At 41.7% G+C, this 17,454-nt stretch overlaps 1 protein-coding gene across 3 annotated transcripts in view; it reads right to left on the minus strand.

The window, feature by feature from the left end:
• The window catches only part of ARHGEF26 (Rho guanine nucleotide exchange factor 26), a 133,264-nt gene that overhangs the window by 33,155 nt on the left and 82,655 nt on the right, over positions 1 to 17,454 (minus strand). For all 3 annotated transcript variants that reach the window (XM_042999001.1, XM_042999002.1, XM_042999003.1), the window contains 2 exons: positions 14,339 to 14,428; positions 5,489 to 5,643 (listed from right to left, as the gene is read on the minus strand). In XM_042999001.1, the coding sequence (XP_042854935.1) occupies positions 5,489 to 5,643; positions 14,339 to 14,428 (245 nt within the window). The remainder of the gene's footprint in view (positions 1 to 5,488; positions 5,644 to 14,338; positions 14,429 to 17,454) is intronic.

Below are 17,454 nucleotides of genomic sequence, written 5' to 3' on the forward strand. Positions count from 1 at the left end.
AAAAAAAAAATCATCTTTTAAAATAAGGGAGAATTCAAAGTAATTTTAGCTTGGGGATGGAATGCAGGGGTCTGCCCATTGAGTAATGCATTCACTCAAACTGTTTATATTTACACAATCAGTTCCAATTTAACAGATATTTATAAATGATCATTATGGGCCAGGTGCTGGGCTATGCACTGAGGATACAAAGGTCAACAAGACAGATATGAACACCCAGTAACACAAATGTTACCACAGAGAAAGTACAGGGTTTTATGGGACCATAAAGCAACAGAACTGAACCCACTCCAGAGGACTGGATCATAGCACCCAGGGGGTATGACAATTAACTGAAGACCTAAAGAATAAAAAGGGCTTTGCCTAGAAAAGGCTTGGGTGGAGTGGATCAGTGGGGAGGGAGAGAATCCAGGCAAAGAAACAGGTGCCAGGTCCTGGTGGCTAAAAAGGGGTTCAGTGAGGCTAGTGCAAGGTAAGGCCATAGAAGGGCCATCTACAAGGATGAACTGAGTAGATGTGCCTTTCAAAGAGCACACTCTAAAAAACTAAAATAAGAAGATAAAAAGCAGACTCTGGCTGTGGAACGTAAAGTGGACGGAGGATGGTGGCAGGACTCCAGTCGGGTGTGTGTCACAGGTGAATTCAAGGTGGCTCCACAAGGGCAGTAGCCCTGTGAGAGGAGAAAAGCAATTTCACAGGCTGCTTATGAGGTCAGTATTGGCTGGATAGGGGAGCACCTGTGGACAAGGAACCAAAGTAATCTCTTGGGTTTATTGAGGAGCACCTGGATGCATGGAGGTGGCTTGAACAAAGGAAGGGGAGACTTTGGACAAGGAACAGGTGTGAGAGAGAAAATGTGGATGAAGGTGACCTAGGAGCCCTCAAAATATAGGTGCTCAAGTCACATGACCATGAGGACATTCCAAAATTATGAGAAATGGCATCATCCATCGATGTTAAAAAAAAAAAAAAAAAAGGTGTGTTCTAGAACTGGCTTATGGCACATTTTTTTTTTTTATCTGATTATAATCATAATTCAACAGTGGTGATGGTCTGGGCAATGTAGAGAGCTGAACTGTGTCCTCGAAAAGTCTAGCCCCTGAGACCTGTACATGGGACCTTATTTAGAAGTAAGGTCTTTGCAGATGTAATCAAGTTAGGGTGAGATCATCCTGGAGCAGAGTAGGCCCTTAATCCAGTAACTGGCGTCCTTATAAGGACAGAGGGATTTTGAGATACACTGGGACACAGAGAGAAGGCCGTGTGAAGACAGAGGCAGAGACTGAAGTTGTGCTACTGTAAGCCAAGGAAGCCCAGGGGCCACCAGGAGCTGCAACAGGTGAGGCAGGATTTTCTGCAGAGACTTCAGACGGAACATGGAACTGCGAGTATTTTTATTTCAAACCTCTGCCTCCAGAATTGTGACACGATCCATTCCCATGGTCTTGAGCCATCCTGTTTGTCACACTTTGCTACCGCAGCCGATGAAAACGAACAGAGGGGGATCTGCATTTTGTCTCAGAAGAAATTGGGAGGGGAGACTGAAGCCAGATATAAGGCACTGAATGAGAATAAGGTGGTTAACTACCTTACAAAATAAGGCTTTGGCTGGGGAGCCTGGGTGGCTCAGACAATTGAGCGTCTGACTTCGGCTCACGTCATGATCTCGCAGTCTGTAGATTCGAGCCCCGCATCAGGCTCCGTGCTGACAGCTCAGAGCCTGGAGCCTGCTTCAGATTCTGTGTCTCCCTCTCTCTCTGCGCCTCCCCTATTCACACTCTGTCTCTGTCTCTCTCTCTCTCTCAAAAAATAAACATTAAAAAAATAAGGCTTTGGAGAATGTGAAGTGTTTAGGTCTTAGGTTCAGTTTTTACATTTCAAAACTAGAGACCAGACTACAGTTACTTGGTCTCTAAGGTTGTTCATGGGTATAGTCTAGCCTACACACTGTAATCGATCATCATAAATAAGTTATTATGAGGCACAAATGAGTTATTATTCATTAACCTGGCAATCTATTCCTTTCTTACAATATTCCTGTCACGGCTGTGTCAGGTCTGATAGGTTTGCACACCTTCACTACTGTGCTGGTTCACAGTCTGCCATGACTGTGGTACAGTGGTTCCCCGCTGGGGGCAATTTGGCGTCCCAGGGACACATGACGATGTCTAGAGAGCTTTTTGGTTGTCACCACTGAGAAGGAGGTGCTGCTAGCGAGGAGAGGCCAGGGATGCTGCTAAAACAACCTACAAAGCACAGGGCAGCCCTTGTGACAAAGAACTGTGTGGCCTCAACAGTGCCGACTTGAGAACTCTGCTCTAGAAGTACCCACATACCCCGCAGTCAAAGCTTCAACCACCGAAGAATTCACTTTCTCATCCAGAAGAGTCTATCTGGTCACATATCCTGCAGGAATCTGGTAGGACAGTCTATGAATACAGTGATCTGCAAACATCCCAGGGCTAACGGAGACTTTAAACTTCCTCTGATATTTTATTTGTTTTTAAACGTTTATTTTATTTTTTAAATTTTTTTTTAACATTTATTTATTTTTGAGACTGAGCGAGACAGAGCATGAACAGGGGAGGATTAGAGAGAAGGAGACACAGAATCTGAAACAGGCTCCAGGCTCTGAGCGGTCAGCACAGAGCATGACGCGGAGCTCGAACTCACAGACCGCAAGATCATGACCTGAGCCGAAGTCGGACGCTTAACCGACTGAGCCACCCAGGCGCCCCAACGTTTATTTTTTGAAGGAGACAAAACACAAGCATGGGAGGAGCAGAGAGAGAGGGAGACAGAGAATCCCAAGCAGGTTCCATGCTGTCAGTGCAGAGCTGGATGCAGGGCTCAAACCCATGAACCGCGAGATCATGACCTGAGCCGAAATCTAGAGTCGGACGTTTAACCCACTAAGCCACCCAGGTGCCCCATAAACCTCCTCTGATATGCTAGAAAAGGTGAAAATCCCTGACCTAGAAGACAGCTCCATGGTCGCTAAGCGCTCTGCAAGCGCCAGCACTAATACACGCACTGTGAAGCGGAGGAGGCCACACACAAGGCAGTCTGTGGAACGAGCTCAGCATAAACCATCTGCCAGACTGGGTCCGAGGAGGAAGAGTAACTGCCCTCCCCCGGTGGCCAGGAGCCTCCCTGAAGCTGAAACCCACTGGAGACCCAGCAGCTAAGCCCCTTGGCTGAACCCTGGCATTACAATTAGGCAGTGGGTGGCTGCATGGGTCCTACGGGGCTGGCACACATAAGTATCTTTTATCTGTACCTTGTAGCCAAGCCGAAATTATTGCCTTCTTCAAAGCTGCTGTATCTCCTTCGCTGCTGCCTCTGGCATGCGAAGCATTTGCACTTGCTTCCTTGAAGCAACAGTGTAAATACGGCTGAGCATACTGTACATTTTTAACCAAGCCTGTTTATCAAGTCTCTGTGGTCTGCTTGTCACCCTCACCAGGTATTCGGGTCATTAACAACTTGAGCCTCCGATGCTATTCTCCTTGTCAAGAGCACCTTAGAAATATGATGAGCTAACTGGTAAGGGCAAAAGAAATCCCAGTTTGGGTAAAGGCAAAGTTAGGTACCAAGGCTGGCCTCTCCCGTGGCGCTGTAGATTTTGTTGTTTCATTTACTAATAAGACAAGTTTGAACGTACCCGAGCAAATAAACGTGAGAGAGCTAGGAAAGCAAGGTTCCTTATACAGTAATGGCAGAATCTGCTGTGGAGGACAAAGTACACTGCTAAGTAGAATGGTATATACCTTAATTCTGAAGGTCAAATGTCTGCCTTTATTGGGTAGTTCTAGTCAAGTTCGAGAGTAAAAGTTGTATTCTACTAGTTTAAATACCCTTAATGTTTTCATCAAGTCACTGAAGACATCATTATCAAAGGTACATTTATATTTAAAATTGGCTTCATACTGTCAATGTATATTTTATCATTAAAATAAGAAGTTTAGCTAAAGCTTTTGGTCCATTGAGACAGAACAAATATTTCAACAGCTGGAAGATGTTAAATGTCCAGAGCAATGGCATTTAAAGAGTCCCACAGAACTACTTGCCCTAAAGACAAGACATCTCAAAGAAAGCCTGAAGAAACATGCTATCTCAGAGGATACCAACAAAACACAAAAACCTGAAATTATAATCCCTCTCCAATTTTTATTTATAAAAACCTACTCAGCTATTAGAACTATTTACACTTCCGCAGGTATGAGAAATCATTTCTTCTTGAAGTTATGGAAACACTATTTTCCTAAGTATGAAAAACACTAATCGGCATCTTTATGTATTTATCATAGTCATATGATGGCTTTTCATCGTCTTCAGCTCAGCTAGACAGCCAAGCAAGTGAAATAAGTCATAATGCAGTCTGATTAAAAGGAGCAAAAAGGAAAGCTCAAACTCTGTTTTGATTTAGTTTGAATTTTCAAGCTAAACTGTCAGCAACTCAGAGAATTTAACTATCTGATACATCTGTACATTTATTTTATGTATCCATAGAAGTCTGCTACCATGATTCTCTTCTTCATCTTGTCTAAACTGGACTCCATGTACTGCCCATACTCCTATTATATGGCAGTAATTCAGCCCACCATCCTGGTCTTCCTATGTGGAAACACACCACGGATGTATGTTTCTCCCCTAAGTTCATATTCTAGAAAATACAGAATATTTATGAAGGACCAGTAGAAAAATACTTTACAATCCTATATACATTGAATACACTTATGAAGAATGTTTGCTAAAGGCAGAGCCGAGGGGAGTGTGTGTGTGTGTGTGTGTGTGTGTGTGTGTGTGTGTGTGTGTGTTTTGAGTAGGGATAGTTAGAACAAATAGTGTAAAAAAAAAAAAAAAAAGTGTGTACAGTATTCCTCCTGGATGTCTTCCTACAACGGAACATGAATATACAACCAAAAGTCCAAAGTAAGAAGGGACATTCTGCCAAATGATTTACTTTAGTCCCTTCAGAAGGAAGTACTGGTGTACATTTTCCCAGTCACAGGGAGACTTTCTAGACCAGAAAACGTTAAGAGCAGTGGATTTTAAATTAAGTTACAAACACTAGAGTTGCATCCCAGCTTGTTCTGAGCTGGAGCTACTTTGATCTGTTTGTTTTATAAAACAGTTTTATGGCAGACGAAGTTTGAAAAAAGCTGATGGGGAATAATAAGAGTGCTACCTCCCCAGGGACTTGGTGAAAATCCAGCAACACAAGTGTGTCAAATGCTCAGAACAGTGGCTTGCACACTATAAAAGCTCAACAGAGGTTGGCTGGGATGATGATGTTGACAATGATTTGAGTCTTAACTGTGGATGTAATTTGAAGACAATGAAACATGGTTTCCTTCATGGTTCCACATGTAGAAATTATGCGTCTAACCTCACAAGTTTTAAAGGATAATCACCCCTAAAAGGCATTTGAATTACAGAGCCTTAACGCTGGATGTACAGCCAGCAACCTCACAAAAGGGTTTACCTCTTCTTCTTGGTGATAATGAGTACGTCGTTAAAAAGGAAGAAGTAGACTTGCTGTTTCGATGTCCTTCTTGAGAAGAGCACCGTGTCTTCCACGTAGGCTGTCAATTCACCTCTTTTCACCAACCACCGGGAAGAGGAGACTAGAGGAAAAGGCTGCAGAACGAGAAAAACTCAGTGTATGAAGCCAAATTAAAGTCCTTTTAAGACTGTGGAAGGGAAAATAAAAACTCACATCGAAACAAATGATACATATCATGGGATACATCATTACTTGTAAGTATATAATAGTGAAATATAATTATTAAAGTACATTACATTCTTCAAGAGAAAATAAAAAGAGAACAATTATTTTACAATATGAAAAACCTAAAACTCACTGAGAAAATTTTATTGAGTCAGCCAAATATTATTACCCTTCCATTAACTCTCACCTGAAAAGGAAGACTGACAAGGAGTCCCTTAAAACTGAAAAGCCACAAAATGAAATCCATCAGTATCAACTGTAGTTACTTTAAATACCACAAATCAGAATCTGAATATACGATTATTGTAGTTAAGAAACGAAAAAGATCTGCATTCAATCTATGAACTAAAAAGACTTTATTCAGCGGTGCCTGAGTGGCTCAGCTGGTTGAGCATCCAGTTTCAACTCTGGTCGGGATTTCGAGGTTTATGGGTTTAAGCCCCACATCAGGATCTGCACCGACAGCTCAGAGCCTGCTTCGGATTCTCTGTCTCCCTCTCTACCCTTCCCCCGCTCACGTTCGTTCTCTCTCTCTCTCTCTCTCTCTCCCTCCCTCCCTCTCAAAAATAAATAAAAATTAAAAAAATTGTTTTAAATAAAAAAATAATAACAAATAAAAAGACTTTATTCAAGGGGTGCCCAGGTGGCTCAGTCGGTTAGGCATCTGACTTCGGCTCAGGTCATGATGGTCTGTGAGTTTGAGCCTCAAGTCAGGCTCTGTGCTGACAGCTCAGAGCCTAGAGCCTGCTTTGGATACTGTGTCTCCCTCTCTCTCTCTCTACCGTTCCCGCACTTATATTCTTTCTTTCTCTCTCCCTCTCTCTCAAAAATAAAAATTAAAAACAAATTGTTGTAAATAAAAAAAATAAATAAAAAGACTTTGCTCAAGGCGTGCCTGGGTGGCTCAGTTGGTTAGACGTCTGACTTTGGCTCAGGTCATGATCTCGTAGTCTGTGAGTTCAAGCCCCACATCAGGTTCTGTGCTGATAACTCAGCCTGGAGCATCTTTGGATTCTGTGTCTCCCTCTCTCTCTGCCCCTCCCCCACTCGTACTTGGTCTTTCTCTTTCTCTCAAAAATAAACATTAAAAAAAATTTTTTAAAAAGACTTTATTCAGAAAGAAAAACTCCCCACAAACTATGTTTTGTCTACTGATTACCTACTTAGCCATATTTTGGAGAACACCAGTTCTTAAGTTTATAGCAGTTTTCCTCATGGAAATTCATCTCTGAAGGCATCATGCCACTTTCTGACTGTGAAAACAATGTTTTTCCAAAATAATCCATCTTAATCTCATAGAAAAGGCTCTATCCAAGGAATTACATACTGCTTTTTCTTTACCCAGCACCTAGTTTCCAACTGGAAAACTCAAAGCCAAAGAACAATCCTTATCCTTGGGTGCTTTTTTTTTCTTTTTAAAGTTACCATAAATGCTTACTGCCAAAAATCTGATTAAAAAAAAAAAAAAAACTGTATCCATAGAATAAGCAAGAGTTCTTGGACACACAAAACATAACGGTAGTACAGTAGTATGGTCCAACCAAATGTCATCCTTTTCAGAGAACAGTGAATAAAAATAGCTAGAGGAAGATACTAGAGAGGAAATAAGAGCTAAGAAAAGATTTCACTTTTTTTTTTTTTTTACTTTTATAAAGGGACTTTTATAAGGAGGTTGCTCATCAGTTACATACTATTTTCCTGAAGGTTTAAAAGGAAGATGAAAGATTATGGCTGACCTCAAACTTTCAAAGCTGGCTATTAAGGGAAACTCATGGAGTTTCCAGCCCCCAAATTTCAAATCAAACGATTATCCAACTGAGATGGCTGAGACTTTAAAGACCAAAGACAGACAGAGAGATGCTTAGATAACTCCGGAGGACCCCACCAGCACACCCAAGAGGTCACCACAAGGGATCGCATATCGGGTTTGGTCCTGGGAAGGGCTGCAATTACTGGGAGTCCAGGGCTATCATTGTATTTCGTGTAACTCTACAGGATAAACCAAGGACAGTGTTGTGGTTAAGTTCCAGTATACATGCCACCCTACAACTGTTCTTGGTGTAGGAGATGGGAGAAGAAAGTTTTTTTAAACTGCATTGTTTTTAAAATAGATTGATTTTTATGGATTCCTCATATTCCACTAGGCAAAAATAAATTTCTAATAAAGATCTAAAACCCACAGTGGCTTTTAAGAAGTCAATGCTTTTTTGGAAAATAAAAATGTAATGTTATAAATGTTTTTTGTTTCAAAATTTATTGTTAGAAGATTAAACTCATATTTTTTAATTTTTTTAATGTTTATTTATTTTTGAGAGAGAGAGACAGAGAGACAGAGAATGTGAGCAGGGGAGGGGTAGAGAGAGGGAGACACGGAATCCAAAGCAGGCTCCAGACTCTGAGCTGTCAGTACAGAGCCCAAGGTGGGGCATGAACTCATGAACCGTGAGATCATGACCTGAGCCTAAGTCAGATGCTTAACAGACTGAGCCACCCAGGTGCCCCTCAGACAGTTTTGTGTTGTTTTTTTTTAAAGGAAGAAACTATTGAAATGATCCAAAGAAAAGAATCCAAACAATCCAAAGTCAGAATAAATGAATTCCTCTAGTTAAGAAACTCTGACTAGAACCAACATTGGAAAAGAAATCCATGAATAAAAATATATCCTTAAAAGTACTGAAATAATTCCTATGGAGAAAAGAGTTTCCATTCTTTTTTTTCCTAGAAAACTCGTCTCAGCATAAAATTTAACTGATTTTATGGGTCAGTGAGACAAAGAGCCACTGAAGACTAAATTGTTTTTTAGTTGAGATAAAATTCATCATTTAACCATCTTAAAGTGTATATATAATTCAGTGATTTTTAGTACATTCACAATGCAGTGCAATGATCATCACTACCTAATTCCAGGACATTTTCATTACCCTAAAAAGAAACCCCAGGGCACCTGGGTGGCTCAGTCGGTTGAGCATCAGACTTCAGCTCAAGTCATAATCTCACCTGTGAGTTCAAGTCCTGTGTCAGGCTCTGTGCTGACAGCTCAGAGCCTGGAGCCTACTTCACATTTTGTGTCTCGCTCTCTCTCTGCCTCTCCCCTGCTTGCTCTCTCTCTCTCTCTCTCTCTCTCTCAAAAATAAACAAAGATTTTAAAAAATGAAACCCCACATGCAATAAGTAGTCACTCTCCATTCTGCCTTCCCATCCTCGGCTCATGCCCTGGCAGTCATTAATCTACCTTCTAACTCTATACCTTGGCCTGTTCTGAACACTTCACATCAACAGAATTATATAGTACAGGACTTTCAAGTCTGAGGTTCATCCATGTGGTAGCATGTGTCAGACTTCAGTACTTCATGATTAAACACTATTTAATTGTATGAATATACATTTTATTTATCGATTCACCTATTTTGTTGATAGACATTTGGGTTGTTTCCCCTTTTTTGGCTATTATGAATAATGCTGCCATGAACATTCGTGTACAAGTTTTCATTTGAGCAAATGTCTTCAATTATTTTGAGTATATACATAGGAATGGAATTGCTGGGTCATATAGTAACCCTATGTTTAACTTTTTGAAAAACCACCAAACCGTCTTTCATAGCACAAAGACTTTTTTTTTAATAATAGATATACACTTTTAAATTTTATTTAAAACCAAGTTAGTCAACATATAGTGTAGTATTGGTTTCAGGAGTAGAATTTAGTGATTCATCATGTACATATAACCTCCAGTGCTCATCCCAACAAGTGCCTTCCTTAATGCCCCTTGCCCATTTAGCCCATTGCCCCATCCACCTCCCCTCCAGAAACCCTTAGTTTGTTCTCTATATTTAAGAGTCTCTTGTGATCTTTTTAACACCTTACGGTTCTGCATTTTGTCTGCTATATCCTAGACTTCTACTTATTAGCAAGGCCCCCAAACAATGACCAGCAAATCCATCCACCCACCAATACAACACCATCCCACTCAATTTCTCTTAACTTACAGCTTATGGTGTGGCCCGACAATCCTCTACTTCCCCATGTATTTATTTATAAGGCCAAACTTCCCATGACAAGCCAAAAAGTAATCCTCCTCAACTCTGTGGAGGCAACTTCTAGAGAAAGCTGTGGTCTAGTGGAAAAAACACTGGATTTGAGGCACAAACTGGTCTCTGATCTCAGTTTGGTGACCGACTTTTTCCCTATAACCCTCATTTCCCTTCCTCCCACCAAGGTTGTTAGATGAAAAGCCAAATCTGTCTAAACAGTCTCACATCCTATTCACTCTCCAGCACCGCAACATGCCCACCAGGCCTATGAAACTATTCCAACCAAGAATCTGAATGATATTTACTGCTTGCCTCCTATGAAACAGAACTGTTCCAAGTCCTTCACATCTAGTAAATTAATTTTATCCTCACAAGAACTCCAAGGGCAAGTACCATTATCAGTCCCACTGTAAGGTTCAGAAAACTGAGACATAAAGCAATGTCCAAGCTCATACAGCTGTCCAAATTCTAATTTGGAATTTTCTAATGGGTTTTCGTCCTTATCTTTTTCTTTTTAATGTTTATTTATTTTTGAGAGAGAGAGAGAGAGAGAGAGAGAGAGAGAGAGCAGGGAAGCGGCAGAGAAGGAGACACAGAATCTGAAGTAGGCTCCAGGCTCTGAGCTGTCAGCACAGAGCCTGACTCAGGGCTTGAACCCATGAACCGTGAGATCATGACCTGAGTTGAAGTTGGATGCTTAATGGACTAAGCCACCCAGATGCCCTGTCTTCCTTATCTTTTTCTTATCACTTTGAGTTTATATGTTGAAAATATTAATCTACTATCTGATATGTGAGCTGCAAATGTTTTTCCAGTTTGCTATTTCTCTTTTCACTTTTTTATGTCTTTTATTTTTGCCCTCTATAGAGAAATCTTTAAATTTTTTCATACAAATGAACTCATCAATTTTTTTTAATAACTTCTGGACTTGGGGGGCACCTGGGTGGCTGAGCCAGTTAAGTGTCCAACTCTTGATTTTGGCTCAGGTCATGATCTCACAGTTTGCGAGTTCGAGCCTCGCATCAGACTCTGTGCTGACAGTGTGGAGCCTGCTTGGGATTCTCTGTCTCCCTCTGTCTCTCTGCCCCTCCCACCCCTCAAAAACAAAAAAAATAAACATTAAAAAACAATGACTTCTGGATTTGGAATAAGTTCAAAAGGACTTTCCCATGTCACTAAAGTGTCACTTCCCTGCCTAGAACTTTTCACTCTCTCCCAAATGACCTTGCTCAGCTGCTCCTCTTGGCACACAAGGTGCCACATGAGCTGCTTTTTACTGTTCTGGTTCTGCCTTACTCCCCCTGCACCTCATGCCTACCCACACTGGACACATACAGTTGCTGGACTACAGCAGCTGAAGCCATGCCCTGTGCATTTGCTCCTGCTTTTAACTTCCAGAAGCCTCTTCTTAACTCGCCTTTCAAGATTCAGCTCAAACATAACTCTGGGATGAAGCCTCGCCTGACTGCTGCAAGGTTGTGCTCCCCACCCCTCTATTCCTCACAGGTAGGGATGACCACCCCCTTCCCATGAGAGTGTTCTCACAAAAAAAAAAAAAAAAAAAAAAAAAAAAGTGAGAGAAAGAGATGGGGAGGGTCAAACAGTAAAACAGACTCTTAACTATAGAGAACAAACTGAGAGTTGCTGGACAGGAGGTAGACAGAGGGATGGGCTAAATGGGTAATGCATATTAAGGAGGGCACTTATTGCGATGAGTACTGGGTGTTGTATGTAAGTGATGAATCACTAACTTCTAAGAACAATAAAAATAAATAATAGTAAAAAAAAAAAAAAAAAAAAAGCCGGGTGCCCTCAACTGTCTTCATCTACTGTGACAGCTGTAGACTTTGCTGACTCCTCTGTAATTCTGTAGTCTCCTATTAGACTGTTAGATGCAGGGATCATGTTTTGGTTTTCATGCTGCCTTCCACAAAGAAAGTGCTCACAAAATTTGATGAAACAATGTGTGTGCTTGGACAAATCACTGAACTTCCAATATCTATCTTCGCATCTTTAAAATGAACTGAGGGGCATCTGGGTGGCTATCGGTTAAAGCGGCCAACTTCAGCTCAGGTCATGATTTTGTGGTTTGTGGGTTTGAGCCCTGTATCGGGCTCTGTGCTGATAGCTCAGAGCCTGGAGCCTGCTTCAGATTCTGTGTCTCCCTCTCTCTTTGCTCCTCAAAAATAAACATTAAAAAAAATTTTTTTCATAAAAAATATAAAATGAACAGAATAAAAATGTCCATTGTTGTCCATAAAGTGTTACAGAAATAAGATCCTAAGATTTTAAGAGTATTTCTAAGTGACCTGAATTAAGCACCTCATTATAAATCAACACATAGATTATCTTCCTTTAGCCTCGCAAATAATTTTAAGCATTGAATCAAAAGAAAACAACCCAAAATTCATGAACTTAATTGATGTTAATCATTTATTTTTAAGGACCCTTAGGGTAAGCATTTTTCATTAACAAATTAATTTTGGGTTCTAGAGAAATAGACCTTAAAGATATCTTAAGCCAACTGGGGCACCTGGATGGCTCAGTCAGTTAAGCGTCTGACTTCAGTTCAGGTCATGATTTCTCGGTTCATGGGTTCGAGTCCCACATCAGGCTCTGTGGTCACAGCAAGCCTGGAGCCTGCTCTGGATTCTGTGTCACCCTCTGTCTCTGCCCCTTCTCTGCTCACGCTCTGTCTCTCTCAAAAATAAACCTTAAAAATATTTTTTTAAAAAAGATTATCTTAAAGGGGCACCTGGGTGGCTCAGTCGGTTAAGGGTCCAACTTCCACTCAGGTCATGATCTCGCAGTCCGTGAGTTCGAGCCCCACATTTGGGCTCTGTGCTGACAGCTCAGATCCTGGAGCCTGCTTTGGATTCTGTGTCTCCATCTCTCTGCCCCTCCGCTGCTCGTGCACTCTCTCGCATGCTCTCTCTCCCTCTCTCTCTCTCTCTCTCTCAAAAATAAATAAATTTAAAAAAAAAAATGTTTTTTAATAAAAAAAGATATCTTAAGCCAAGTGATTTTCAGTGAAGAAAAAAAAATTGTTAGGTAAAGAATTTATCGTCTTTAAAAATCAAACTGGTTAGGGATTTATAATCTGTAAAAAAATGGGCAGGGCAGGGGGTGGTGGGGAGGTAGCACCTGGGTGGCTCAGTCAGTTAAGCACTCAGCTCTTGGTTTCAGGTCATGTTCTCAGGGTTTATGAGTTTGAACCCCACATAGGGCTCCAGTGTGGAGTCTGCAAGTGATTCTTTCTACCCCCATCCCCCACCTCTCTCTGTCACTCCCCCACTTGCTCGGTCTCTCTCAAAATACATAAACTTTAAAAAAAGAAGAGATAAAACTTTTGATTTCTAGACATATTTTCTAAAATACTTAACAACAAATTACAGAGAAAAACAAGTTCGTTTTTGAGGGATGGGGGAAAGATGGGTTTTGAAATTACCATAAATTTCTGTAGAAGATATTATAACTGAGTGTGTGTGTGTGTGTGTGTGTGTGTGTGTGTGTGTGAGTTTTTAGCAAGTACCTATCACCTTCTGCTCTAAGAATTATGGGTCATGTTCCGACATCTAAATAGTTATAGTCACAATGTTCTAGTGAAGGAGTTTACACTGATCTGCAAGTCAGGATATATGGACCCTAGTCCTGATCCTACCACCATTAGTCCAGTGACCCTGTTAACAATGAAGTATTCTCTGGGCTTTATTTTCCTTTTTTATACAAATAAAAGCATACAGTTACACTGTACCAGTGTCTCTATAATAGCAGAGAATCTGCTCTCTGCATAAGGCTATGAAATGATGATCACTGTATTTCTACTGCACAATTTAGGAGCACTTTTACTATGAAAAAATATGACCAGTCATTTTAAGTTGCTTCATTAAGTTTACAAGTTACAAAATAAAATAGAATCACAATCGTGAGCATTCACATCCACTAAGAACTCAGCTGTGAGCCAACAAAGGACTGGGACCTCTATTTGCCATTAATGGTCATTTTCTTTTCCACTCATCCTGTCGTCCACTCCTAAGTGGTATCAGACAAGCAGCAATAGGGAGCGCATATTCAAAAAAGAATTATGGAAGAAAAACAAATTTGAAAAGAACTTTCCACTAACAACCTTTGTTTGGCAAACTGGAAGAGGAGTGCCCTTATCTGATTTAGGAGAACACGTGATCCAATTCACGGGATACCACTGTTTTGCAGGACACTTTGAGGATACTAAAGAAATCACCTTTCCATTCCAAAATTCTGTTTTTCTTAACTACCTTTTTCCCTAAATTTGGCATCTTCCTGGGGGGAGGGAAGTGGGAGGGAATGTGCTAGTTAGATAACATGTAACCTGTGGCCTGGAGAAAGGCAACTTTATCTGGTGACCATAAGCAAGAGAGCTGCCTGGTCCGTCTGCATCTATCTCCCTTGGTCAGTCCAGTCCCTCTGCAATCAATTTATGGCCCTTCTTTGAAAAGCAAATTCCTATCTACTCTGTTGCCCTCAACTACCTCTATTTACATAAGACATAGGCAAGAGCAGCAATAAATCTGTTTATGAAGAAATACGAGAATACCTTAATTTTAAATTCCAACTGGGAATTAATGGTGTACATCATTTCAGTCCTTTCCATCTTCCGAGCTCCTTCATTGCACAGTCGAACCAACTGGGAACACAGAATAATAAGGAGGGTTAAGAGGTCAAGGAGAGAAACCTTAATTTCAAATGCAGATCTCTCACAGGAAATAATTTGCACTTTGGAAGCTCCAGAGACTCATTTCTGACAGTTAAAGAACTCACAGTTTTACACAGTTAAGCCATTGTACCCCATTAGAGGTGGTGTATTAAGATGTGAGGACAGAGGGGGAAAAAAAACTCCTGAAAAGTCTGGGAGGAGCCCTCTGAGGGCTCTCCCACAGTCTGATCTCGGACCCTTCAGCTCCTTTCCTCTGCCCCTCCTCCTCTCCTTTGCCAGGGAAACCAGGGAAACCTCACACAGCCCCAGGGAAGATGCGCAGTCCAAATGGCTGGGGCAGGGGCGCCTGGGTGGCGCAGTCGGTTAAGCGTCCGACTTCAGCCAGGTCACGATCTCGCGGTCCGTGAGTTCGAGCCCCGCGTCAGCTCTGGGCTGATGGCTCGGAGCCTGGAGCCTGTTTCTGATTCTGTGTCTCCCTCTCTCTCTGCCCCTCCCCCGTTCATGCTCTGTCTCTCTCTCTGTCCCAAAAATAAATAAAAAAAGAAAAAAAAAAAAAAAAAAAAAAAAAAACAAATGGCTGGGGCAGACTACCAACTTCAAAGGCAAAGTTTAAGCAGACTGTTACCTGTAAAGCATAGGACCAGAGCACAGGATGCTAAAAGAGAGAAACCTTCGGTGGCAACTACTGGTGAGTGATTTCTTCAAGGATAGGAACTTCAGGGTAATTAGAACTACTGAATTATCTACAAACTGAACGCATTCAAAGTCCTCTGATAATAAGATTTATTTGGTCTTGGTTCATAGTTCCCAGCACACAGTCCCTACAGTCCTTATAATTTCTATTTACAAGAGCCACAGGGGCATTTTTAGTTATAATATTTACTTCTGTTCCCAGTTCCCAAAAGCTCCAGAGCGATGATGGTGAAATGGGTGTCTTCTTATTCATAAGAAGCCCCTTTCAACCGCATCTGAGTTTATGTTAATGAAGTAGCTTTCAGAAAGCCCTTAAGGATAGGGGCCAGCTGCCAGCAGAGCCAACCAAGTGATTACAGAGAGGGTTGTAACTTGCAGCCCTACCACACCCTCCCCCACCAGACTTCTGGGGAGGGGAGAGGGCTGGTGATCGACTATGAAGTTCAGAGAGCTCCAGGTTGGTGAACAAGAACACATCTACATACTGGGAGAGTGGGGAACCCCACACTCCATGAAGACAGAAACTCCCATGCTCGAGACCCTTCCAGACCTCATCACAGCATTGGTCTAGGCAGAGTGAACACCATGAGCAAAGGGTATACGATGGCAAAGTGCTGGTGTGCCCGAGAAAGTATAAGATCCTGACACATGAAGATGGCACAAGATGGAACTAGAGGCCAGGGTCAAAGCACACAAGGTCTTAAGGCATCTGGATTGTATTCCAAGTGCAAAGAGAAAAGTCTTACCAGCAGGCTTTCAGCAGGAACGTGATATGATGCAATTTATGCTGTGATCATATGCTTTTCACAACGTATTTATTCAACCCCCTACTGATGGACGCTTAAACAATTTATGATCGCCTAATGCATTTCTAGATTTGGAGGGTACCCCAATCTTCAGTTACAGCTTATCTTTAAGTCTGAACCTAAAGAGTTCACTGATGCAGGGAATGATGGGTATACCTGATCATGGCTAGGAATCTGAAACTGCACTATCCTGAAAGGATTAAGACATGTCAGAGTGAAATCTAACTAGGCAGCCATGGCTCCAGACATTATTATAATTTCTCTCGTGGAGTATGTTCACAGTTCCCAAATCTACGTTCCCAGACTCGGTCTGTCCCCTAGGCTCCACCTCCACCTAGAAGACATCTCTTCTTGGATGACTCACAGGCATCTCAAACTCAGAATGAGAATAACAAAACCTGACCATCACCTCCAACACTCACTCCCTGCAGCTGAAAAACCTAGCCCTCACAGCTCTCAGACACCGCCCTCTTCTTTGTGCTCCATATCCAAGCAGTCATAAAGCCTCCTTAATGCTGCTGTTCCACGGTCCATGACCCTCTCTTTGTATTGTACCCGGAACTCAGGCTCAAACTCCCTCTTCCCTACCAATTCTCTGCCATCCCTTGCTGCTACCCTACTCTTACACATCCTCCAGATAATGCTGTCAATCTTTTTAAGTTCAAATCTGATCATGAAATGCCTTGGCTTAAAAGCCTTAGAAAGATCCCCTTGGTTTTCAGAATTAGGTCCTAGTAAAACCATGATCTGGCAACTGCTTATTGACTGCAAGCCTGTTCCCACTCCTATCTTGGGCCTCAGCCCTGCAAAATTTCTGGATAAAGCCCCACGTTCCATCCTGCCCTTGCACTTTTGCATGTGCTTCCCTTTCCCTCTGCCTGAATACCCTTCATCCCGCTCTGTCCAACCAACTCCTTATCTACTAGATTTATACCCCCCTACCTGTCTTTCAAGACTTATCTGGGGCATTTCCTCTCCAAAAAGAATGAAAAGCAGAGATTGTGAAATCTCCATTATTTGTAAACCCAGTGCCCACAACCCAGCACCTAAAAACACAAGGAACATTCAGCAAATGTTTCTGCCTGAACAAGCTGCCTTCAGAGACAGTTTATAAATCACTTAAAAAGAAGGTGGGTTCCGGGAGGAGGGAACAGCTTCTTTATAGCAATCCTGTTTTAAAATGAGAGGGGTGGGGCGCCTGGGTGGCTCTGTCAGTTGAGAGTATGTACGACTTCAGCTCAGGTCATGATCTCACAGTTCTTGGGTTCAAGCCCCACTACGGGCTCTGTGCTGACAGCTCGGAGCCTGGAGCCTGCTTCGGATTCTGTGTCTCCCTCTCTCTCTGCCCCTTCCCTGTTCACACTCTCTTTCTCAAAAAATAAACATTAAAAAAATTATAAAGTCTACTTTATAAAAAATGAAATAACATAACATAACATAACATAAAATAAAATAAAATAAAATAAAATAAAATAAAATAAAATAAAATAAAATAAA

The sequence above is a fragment of the Panthera tigris genome, chromosome C2, assembly GCF_018350195.1.
Source record: "Panthera tigris isolate Pti1 chromosome C2, P.tigris_Pti1_mat1.1, whole genome shotgun sequence".
Lineage (NCBI taxonomy): Eukaryota > Metazoa > Chordata > Mammalia > Carnivora > Felidae > Panthera > Panthera tigris.